The sequence below is a fragment of the Triplophysa dalaica genome, chromosome 15, assembly GCF_015846415.1.
Source record: "Triplophysa dalaica isolate WHDGS20190420 chromosome 15, ASM1584641v1, whole genome shotgun sequence".
NCBI lineage: Eukaryota > Metazoa > Chordata > Actinopteri > Cypriniformes > Nemacheilidae > Triplophysa > Triplophysa dalaica.
In genome coordinates this window covers 15,893,889-15,904,929 of record NC_079556.1, presented here as the reverse complement: position 1 = coordinate 15,904,929, position 11,041 = coordinate 15,893,889, and the positions used below count along the sequence as shown (strand labels likewise).

The window sequence follows — 11,041 nt, the reverse complement described above, 5'->3', positions numbered from 1 at the left end:
TGTAAAACAGATGTTGTTTACATCGATGCCACAGGAAGCATCATACAAAAGCCTAGTGAAAAATCACCCCCATTTTATGTGTATGAGCTTGTAGTAAGACATCCTAATAAGGGTGCCTCTCCGGTTCCTGTGGCTACTTATGTTACATGTGACCACACAACCTCATCTGTGACATTCTTTTTGGAATCCTTCAAAACAGATTACTATCGATTGTTTGGAAAGAGATCACAGAACAGACCTGTAATGATCATGTGTGATGGGTCACTTGTTTTACTTCAGGCTGTTTCCTACAGTTTCTTTAAAGTATCTTTGGCCCAGCTGCTCCAAACTTACTTTGCAGTAGTCACTGGAAAATTGAGGGATGACCCAACGAGGATGCCAATTCTTCACCGTTGTTTGAGCCATATAATGAAGAATGCTAAAATCTTCTGTAAGAAACAGTAAGTATGCTAAATGCAACTGCTGCAAAAGGTATTCTGGTTTAATTGTGTTGATATAACAATCATATTACAAACTGCTTCCCTGCTGGGTTTTCATGTCCCTTTATAAACGTCATTACACACCGGTACAGTCCATCAGCTTTCTTTTGTTTAATATAATGCAATTGATATTTAACTTAAATATTTTTTTAAATAACAAATATTCTTTAAGGAACCGAAATAATGTAGTTGATAGCACAAAGCGAAAATTAAAAGTTCAGTCTAAATTTCAAAATCATACTTTAAGTAATGGTTACAACATTAAAAAAAAACAGTAAGAAAAAAAAATATTACAATTGTATCTTTGCCGTTTCTGGTAAGTTACCCTAATGTTCTTTTTTGTACATAGCTTTCTAATGGCTCAGTGATTAGAGCATGGCTCTAGCAACTCCAAAGACATGGTTTTGATCCCAGGGATTGCAAATGTCCATAAACAAATGTATAATATAATGCAACATAAGTCAATATGGATAAAAATAATTTGCCAAATGCATAAATTTGTATTTATACGTAGGCCTACACCAAACTATAATGAAATGTTGTACCTTTTTGGATACGTTATCTGTCTGTGCCTGATCTTACAGGAATTCCTAAGTATTTTACCAGGTGTCTTATTCGTATGAATTCATAAATTGCAAGTCATATTAAAGCATATAACTAAGCAATACTTAAGGCCCACCCCTAAACATGCCCCTAAATCAATGTCACTGGCTCAAAAGCAAACCGCACTTAAATGTATGACTGAGATTGACAAATTCATATATATTTGCCAAAATTAGCCCCCACTTCAATATTTATGATATCGCCTTGACATTGTATTTGTTTTGTAACCCCATTTCATGGTTAATGATACTGTAGGTTTTTATAGTACAATAATATATCCAAAAGGTACAACATTTCATGTGTATTGTAAGGTACAAAAAATAACCTGAGGGTACCACTCCAGCAAAATTCAAGAGGTACACATTTAATATTTTTCATAAAAATGTACTTTTAATTGGTGATAAACAATAGTGTACTTTAAAGCTCATGTAGCAATGTATTTTTTTTTTCAGTTCCCCAAAAAACTACAGGCTGTCTATGCATGTTTTTGGCCTCTTGACATCTGCATCTACATTGAAAGAGATGGAAGACATCCTTATTAGCATGGCAGTTGTATTTTCAAGCCCCAAGAGTGGAGAAAATGTGGAAAAGCATTTTCTCAACCTTCAGCACAAGATGCAAAAAATTGGCATTTCTGAAAATATGACAGAACAAGCAGAGGAGCACTTGAGTACAGAGGAGGTTGGTCTTTTAACATATTGGTAAATTTATGTTTGTCTATTAAATGTGTTTTTGTCAGACAGAAAAATGTAATTTTAAATCTTAATATAAATATTTTAAACTTTTATATTACATATCTCGAAAATATTTACACTTTATAAAGCTGTGAATGTTCGTCTTTTAAAGTTTTTTTATTGTTTCATACTTAAATAAATACTTAACATTTCGTGGTGATCATATATCAGCTCGACATGGGAGAAACACCTTTTCAGCGGCACTTCGAAAACATCATTGCAGAGGCACCTGTACATGATGAGGGGGGGGCAAATGAATACCATTCTACTACATTCATGCCCAATCTGGTCAAGTACTTCCTGCCTCATGCTCCTCTATGGTCAGCACTTATGCTTGGTAAGTATACTTTAATTATTTTCATACTTTTTTGTAGTAAGACAAATTTACAATGACACAAGAAACACTAATACAAGGCTGTACACTGATCCATCAAAAACACTACAAAGCCTTTAGAATGTGTATTATGTCCAATTGTTTATTTAACTGATACACTTAAAATGATTTTCTTTTCTTATACCACATTATCAAGGAAAGCATAATACATAATTTATATATACTTTGCCCAAAACAAAATGGTGTGTGAATACTGCTATCAACTGTGAAATGTAGTAATATTTTGTAAATGTATATATTGCACTGTTGAAAGTGATATTCTGTGTTGTGGTAAATGGATTGAATTGTCCATAGTAAGATAATTTAGCAGTGACATAATTGTCACATCAATACTGCACCATATTATTCATAAATAGGTAGATGGCAATTAAAATAATTATGTTTTTATGGTTAACAAAGGGACTTCTCATATTGTTATATTATTGTTTCCTTTTTGTATATTTTAATGGGCAACCTTTTTTGCCAAGTTCTACATGCATCAATGTTTAATTTTGTCCTATTTTATTTTAGGAGATTTAGGTCGTCATGGAAAAGGTTGTGCCTATGAAAATCTTTCAAAGAAGTTTGAGCGATGCAGTCACTTGGACACACAGGTCTGTTGTTAAGTGTTGGTGACATATAATATTTTGTAATGCCTTATTGATTGTGTAGGTTTTAAAAAAACTTTTTTTTTAAGAATTACACCAATGACAATAAAACACAAGGGATAATGGAGAAAAGCCAATGGGACCTAAAGCATGTGCGCTTACAGAGACGTCGCCTCACAAGACTGGACGATTTTGTTCATGTTTATCAAGCAACCCATTATGCCCTGTTAAAAGAGTTTTCAGACTCTAATCACAAGAAAAAGGTTAGAATATTAATGTATCTAATCAGTGTTGCATAGTAATTTGTGTATTAATGTTTTCTTATAAAATCTTCATTTATAATGTAAGGACCATTTCTTTGAATATCTTGTTGTAATGCTGTAATATGACTGAAGACCATGAGCAAATATTTAATTTCTAGTGTTATTAATTATTTTAAGTAATTTATATACGTTATATGAGTGCCATTCATTGGAAAATTACTTTAATTGTACTCTTAAATTGTTCTTCTTTGAGGAAGTAAGCTTATAGATCTAAAACAAATCCTTGAGTTGTAAAATTTAAAAAACATGTATTTTATCAAATGAGAGGGGTTAAAAATTGTGGGTAAGCCTAGTAAACTAAAGTACAAAAAGCTCTGATAAATATACTTCATAAATGTACTTTAATGAAAATACTTAAGTACTTTACACATCATATTTGTCAATGTAGACTCACAGGGTAGATGTTGAGCGCTGGAAACAAAGAAGGCAGTCCAAGAAAGGCATTTATGTAACACCATTGCTAAAGGTTTTTCCCTTCAAGAAAGCCCAACAGGTAAGTATTTTATACAGTCCCTCCATACCATATAATAATAATTATTATTTCAAATATTATGTATTGTTTTAATTTTTAAAGCAGCCCAGTGTGCCATCCAAGACAAGTAAACCAAAGGCAGCAAACAAAAAAACAAATATTTGCAGACAAAACACTGTAAGTAGATTAGAGCACCCAAAACCTATTGGTTGTTTAAATCCCTTTAATCACTGAGACTTGCTTTGTATGCTTTAAATTGATTTATTGATTTTTTCTTTATTTCAGTTGTAAGGTTACTGCCAGCATTCTTTGCAATATACTTTTTTAACAAATATTTATATATTAATTAGTTAATCCATAATAAAACATATTAATTATGAAAAATTTACATAACTATACAGTGTTGAAGATTTGCTTATCTTGTATGTATGGCGTTTAGACTGCTGTGGAAGGATATGACTCATTGACCGAAGAAAAGGCACAACCAGAAAATCTGTTTGATGACACAAAGGTGAAAAATATTTATACTACTATTTCGTAATGCGTACCTGACAGTATGTAGTTTATTGTAATTTGGTCTAAATACATCAAGTGTTTTAAATGAAGAAGCACTACAGTCCAAAAATGCTATGTGTGTATATGTACACTTTCTAACAGGATGTGTAAATTACACATTATCTATGTTATGCTATTTAACATGCTATGTGTTCTTTTGTGATAAATTAATAAAAGGACTGTTATACTTATTATAAAATGAATGTCTTCCATTTAAACATTTTGTTGTTTAGAGGTTTTTAAACTGTAGCAGAATATGTCACACAGCTAACAACCGGTTTAAAATCAGACCCAAATTCACAATGTTTTTCAATGCAGGTCAGTGGGATAGCATCACCTACCGAACCAATAAAAACAACCCCAGCAAAAGGCAGAGACGTCATGGTTAGTATTTTAATCCTTTGAGAAAAACTTCAAATGAAGCATCACTGATAACATTTTACAAAAGTATAAATCTCTCTCTCTCTCTCTCTCTCTCTCTATCTCTCTCTATATCTGTGTGTGTGTTTTTATACATTGTGGGGTCCAAATGTCCCCACCATGATAGCAAAAGTCACACACACTTACATGGTGGGGACAGATGTCCCCGCGATTCAAAACGGTTATTATACAAACTTAATGATGTTTATTTGAAAATGTAAAATTGCAGAAATTTTTCTACGATCTTTAGGTTTAGGGGTAGGGTTAGGCTATAGAATTTACAGTTTTTACAGTATAAAAATCATTCCATCTATGGGAAATCCCCACAATGCACAGATCCCTAACATGTGTGTGTGTTTTACTTTTTCAGACTGTAATGGATGCAGATGACACATCACATAAAAAAAACGAAAAACAGATCCAGTCTGCTGACACTAAAGCAAAAAAGGTTTGATTTTTATTTCTGGTGATTAATTTTTTCATATTTGTTTAAAGTAAATATTGACCATTATTTCAGTAATACTACAGTAAACGTTTTTTTGTTAAAACACAATTCCTGAAAGCTTGCTCCATTTTCCAATCAAGCACTGCTCTGAAATCATAAACAAACTGATCAAAATTATATACCTTATCAAGCAGTCAAAAAACAATAAACCATAAAATAGAAAACACATTAGTCAAAACATGTAGTTCTCAGGGAGAAATACATTTTTTAATCTCAAATTTTATTTTTTATTTTTCCGTCATTGATTTTGGATGAAGGAAAATGTGTTTTGAGAATAAGAAATTTTTTTGAGTTTTGCTATAAAGTCTAAGTGAGTTCTGCAAAATGTGTTTTCCTATGTGAAATGGTTTAAGGTATTGACAACAGACTGCACAGTTAGTAAAATGAGTTCAGGCAACTGAGAACTTTGTTCAGCCAATGGGTTTTAGTGTTTTAGCTATTGAGAAAAACAGTAATATTGTACTTTTTTATCATAAAATTTATATAATAAAAAACTTTGTTTTGGCCTTAACAGAAGCAAGAAAAAGTAAAGAACCTTGGGCCATGCTGGCAGGACAAGAACCCAACCGAGAAATTGCCTACATTTAGGCTTTGTAGACCACAACAAGCCCCAAAAGGAAGTGCACTGAGTTCCATCCTTCACCCTCAGCATTGGCTCACAAGTGATGAGGTTGATTTAGCATCTTACCTTATGGCCAGGGACTACACAGAAATTGACGGTTTCCAGTCAACCCTGTTATTTAGTGCCTTAGAAACAGGAGGAGTTGTGGGAACGCCAACCAGACCGTTTGTTCAAATTTTACACATTGGTGGAAGTCACTGGGTGACAGCAAGTAACCTGTTTGCTGGCAATAATGAGGTATTCATATACGATAGCCTCTCTACAGTGTTGAACAGTAGTACAAAACAGGTCTTGTCGTGGTTGTTGAGGCCAAAGGAAGACCAATTTATCATTAAATGTCCACCTGTACAGCAGCAATCGAATAGCAGCAATTGTGGCCCATTTGCAATTGGGTTTGCTTATGTGCTATGCTGCAACATGAGACCTGAGAACTGTCAGTTCCGTGAGGGACGGATGAGGGCAGAGCTCATGCATTCCTTGCAAACAGAACGAATTAAATTCAACACTGAGCCAACATTGCCCAAAGCTAATATAAGGCATACTTCTGTCAATGTATACTGTGTGTGCAGGACTGCACACCACAAAGAAGTAATGGTGCAGTGTTCAAAGTGCCATAGGTGGTATCATCCAACCTGTCTCAAAATTCCTGCAGGTGCCATTTTTGGTAAAGATGACTGGAATTGTCAAAATTGCTTTAAAGCCTAAGTATTTAATCAACAGGGATAGGCTTTTGCAGATTTTGTCTTATAAGGGTTTGATATTAATTTTGTACAACCTTGACCTATAATTTAGTGGCGCAGAACACGTCTGAATCAGGAATAAAGCAGACTTCTTTGTTTATCGTTCTATTATGTTCCCTTTTCTGTAATTACATTTTTATTAGCGCTTGAAAGTCTTATGTCAATACATTTTGTACATTTTTTGTACATTTATTCATTTGTGTTTATTGTATTTATCAAAATTTCACAGATATTTGTCAATGTTTGTTTCTCTTTTGTTTATTTATATATTTAAAACATAATTTGATTCTTATAATAATTCTATTTTACTATAGGCCAATCATTAGAAGTGCTTTGAGATGTTTTTTACTGTTTGTGTGAAAAAATTTTTTTGAGTGGACCTAAATACATATTTTTATAAAAGTAACATTCAAATCTGCTTTGCTTTTGTATGATTTGTGTATGTTTGATGTCTAAATGTTCTAACAACACAAACAATTATAACATTTTAATGACGAAATTGGTGAAATTATAAGTAAATACCCTTTAAAGTAAAAACAATTGTAATAAATTATACATGTAGTATAGTATAGCACTTACATTAACATTAAGTATGACGTTAACATTAATTAAAAAAAGATTTAAACCCCTTTCAATATATATATTTTTTAATTTCTCCTCCTTACAACACAAACCATGAAACAAAAAGGTAATTCAGATGTTAAAGGTTCTTCGTGGAACGATATAGACAAAACGATTCTTCAATGACATCATGATTATTAGGGTGTGTGGAATGCCCCCTACAGGAAGAGACCACCCTTTTTTGAAACTTATTACAAATGAAGTTTCTATAGGGATTTAAAGTTGAGAAATTAGCATTTCTCCCAAATGCTACAGTAAAATGAGGCCATATATGGTGTGTATATAGTGTGGGACGCCCCCTACAGGAAGAGACCATCCTGTGGTGAAACTTATAAGAAATGAAGTTTCTATAGGGATTAAAGTTGAAAAATGAGCATTTCTCCCAAATGCTACAGTAAAATGAGGCCATATATGGTGTGTATATAGTGTGGGACTTCCCCTACAGGAATGGACCATCCTTTTTTTAAACTTATAAGAAATGAAGTTTCTATAGGGATTTAAAGTTGAGAAATGAGCATTTCTCCCAAATGCTACAGTAAAATGAGGCCATATATGGTGTGTATATAGTGTGGGACTCCCCCTACAGGAAGAGACTATCCTATTTTGAAACTTATTAGAAATGAAGTTTCTATAGGGATTTAAAGTTGAGAAATGAGCATTTCTCCCAAATGCTACAGTAAAATGAGGCCATATATGGTGTGTATATAGTGTGGGACTCCCCCTACAGGAATGGACCATCCTTTTTTTAAACTTATAAGAAATTAAGTTTCTATAGGCATTTAAAGTTGAAAAATGAGCATTTCTCCCAAATGCTACAGTAAAATGAGGCCATATATGGTGTGTATATAGTGTGGGACTCCCCCTACAGGAATGGACCATCCTTTTTTTAAACTTATAAGAAATTAAGTTTCTATAGGGATTTAAAGTTGAAAAATGACAATTTCTCCCAAATGCTACAGTAAAATGAGGCCATATATGGTGTGTATATAGTGTGGGACTCCCCCTACAGGAATGGACCATCCTTTTTTTAAACTTATAAGAAATGAAGTTTCTATAGGGATTTAAAGTTGAGAAATGAGCATTTCTCCCAAATGCTACAGTAAAATGAGGCCATATATGGTGTGTATATAGTGTGGGACGCCCCCTACAGGAAGAGACCATCCTGTGTTGAAACTTATAAGAAATGAAGTTTCTATAGGGATTTAAAGTTGAAAAATGACAATTTCTCCCAAATGCTACAGTAAAATGAGGCCATATATGGTGTGTATATAGTGTGGGACTCCCCCTACAGGAATGGACCATCCTTTTTTTAAACTTATAAGAAATGAAGTTTCTATAGGGATTTAAAGTTGAGAAATGAGCATTTCTCCCAAATGCTACAGTAAAATGAGGCCATATATGGTGTGTATATAGTGTGGGACTCCCCCTACAGGAATGGACCATCCTTTTTTTAAACTTATAAGAAATGAAGTTTCTATAGGGATTTAAAGTTGAGAAATTAGCATTTCTCCCAAATGCTACAGTAAAATGAGGCCATATATGGTGTGTATATAGTGTGGGACGCCCCCTACAGGAAGAGACCATCCTGTGGTGAAACTTATAAGAAATGAAGTTTCTATAGGGATTAAAGTTGAAAAATGAGCATTTCTCCCAAATGCTACAGTAAAATGAGGCCATATATGGTGTGTATATAGTGTGGGACTTCCCCTACAGGAATGGACCATCCTTTTTTTAAACTTATAAGAAATGAAGTTTCTATAGGGATTTAAAGTTGAGAAATGAGCATTTCTCCCAAATGCTACAGTAAAATGAGGCCATATATGGTGTGTATATAGTGTGGGACTCCCCCTACAGGAAGAGACTATCCTATTTTGAAACTTATTAGAAATGAAGTTTCTATAGGGATTTAAAGTTGAGAAATGAGCATTTCTCCCAAATGCTACAGTAAAATGAGGCCATATATGGTGTGTATATAGTGTGGGACTCCCCCTACAGGAAGAGACTATCCTATTTTGAAACTTATTAGAAATGAAGTTTCTATAGGGATTTAAAGTTGAGAAATGAGCATTTCTCCCAAATGCTACAGTAAAATGAGGCCATATATGGTGTGTATATAGTGTGGGACTCCCCCTACAGGAATGGACCATCCTTTTTTTAAACTTATAAGAAATGAAGTTTCTATAGGGATTTAAAGTTGAGAAATGAGCATTTCTCCCAAATGCTACAGTAAAATGAGGCCATATATGGTGTGTATATAGTGTGGGACGCCCCCTACAGGAAGAGACCATCCTGTGGTGAAACTTATTAGAAATGAAGTTTCTATAGGGATTTAAAGTTGAGAAATGAGCATTTCTCCCAAATGCTACAGTAAAATGAGGCCATATATGGTGTGTATATAGTGTGGGACTCCCCCTACAGGAATGGACCATCCTTTTTTTAAACTTATAAGAAATTAAGTTTCTATAGGGATTTAAAGTTGAGAAATGAGCATTTCTCCCAAATGCTACAGTAAAATGAGGCCATATATGGTGTGTATATAGTGTGGGACGCCCCCTACAGGAAGAGACCATCCTGTGGTGAAACTTATTAGAAATGAAGTTTCTATAGGGATTTAAAGTTGAGAAATGAGCATTTCTCCCAAATGCTACAGTAAAATGAGGCCATATATGGTGTGTATATAGTGTGGGACTCCCCCTACAGGAATGGACCATCCTTTTTTTAAACTTATAAGAAATGAAGTTTCTATAGGGATTTAAAGTTGAGAAATGAGCATTTCTCCCAAATGCTACAGTAAAATGAGGCCATATATGGTGTGTATATAGTGTGGGACGCCCCCTACAGGAAGAGACCATCCTGTGGTGAAACTTATAAGAAATGAAGTTTCTATAGGCATTTAAAGTTGAAGAATGACAATTTCTCCCATATGCTACAGTAAAATGAGGCCATATATGGTGTGTATATAGTGTGGGACGCCCCCTACAGGAAGAGACTATCCTATTTTGAAACTTATTAGAAATGAAGTTTCTATAGGGATTTAAAGTTGAGAAATGAGCATTTCTCCCAAATGCTACAGTAAAATGAGGCCATATATGGTGTGTATATAGTGTGGGACGCCCCCTACAGGAAGAGACCATCCTGTGGTGAAACTTATAAGAAATGAAGTTTCTATAGGGATTTAAAGTTGAGAAATGAGCATTTCTCCCAAATGCTACAGTAAAATGAGGCCATATATGGTGTGTATATAGTGTGGGACTCCCCCTACAGGAAGAGACTATCCTATTTTGAAACTTATTAGAAATGAAGTTTCTATAGGGATTTAAAGTTGAGAAATGAGCATTTCTCCCAAATGCTACAGTAAAATGAGGCCATATATGGTGTGTATATAGTGTGGGACTCCCCCTACAGGAATGGACCATCCTTTTTTTAAACTTATAAGAAATTAAGTTTCTATAGGGATTTAAAGTTGAGAAATGAGCATTTCTCCCAAATGCTACAGTAAAATGAGGCCATATATGGTGTGTATATAGTGTGGGACTCCCCCTACAGGAATGGACCATCCTTTTTTTAAACTTATAAGAAATGAAGTTTCTATAGGCATTTAAAGTTGAAGAATGACAATTTCTCCCATATGCTACAGTAAAATGAGGCCATATATGGTGTGTATATAGTGTGGGACGCCCCCTACAGGAAGAGACCATCCGTTTGTGAAACTTATTAGAAATCGTGAATTAAAACCACTAAACTTGTTTTGATCAAATAAAAATCATGGTTAATTGTCGTAGGAGTATAGATATTAGACAAATAATTGAATTGGATAAACTGATTTATTTGCAGGACAATGGTCAATAATAATAGGCTAGTTTTAGACGGAGACATTGTTTTTACAATTAAGTAGGCCTACTTTAGTCTACATATAATGCAAACATTCCGAAAAAAATACATACATTTCTACAAAAACGACATATTCTAAACGTAAAAGACAACAC

The 11,041-nt window shown here is 33.9% G+C and overlaps 1 protein-coding gene across 1 annotated transcript; it reads left to right on the top strand.

Annotated features, from left to right (window-relative positions):
- The first annotated feature begins 314 nt into the window (after positions 1–314).
- On the top strand, positions 315–6,311 carry LOC130436759 (uncharacterized). The gene is made up of 12 exons (XM_056767702.1): positions 315–440; positions 1,535–1,763; positions 1,988–2,153; positions 2,721–2,803; positions 2,887–3,060; positions 3,509–3,613; positions 3,695–3,769; positions 4,032–4,103; positions 4,466–4,531; positions 4,938–5,015; positions 5,587–6,153; positions 6,264–6,311. Exons 1-12 carry the CDS (start codon positions 376–378, stop codon positions 6,309–6,311), a joined length of 1,728 nt encoding a protein of 575 aa, XP_056623680.1. The 5' UTR covers positions 315–375.
- Positions 6,312–11,041: the final 4,730 nt, after the last annotated feature.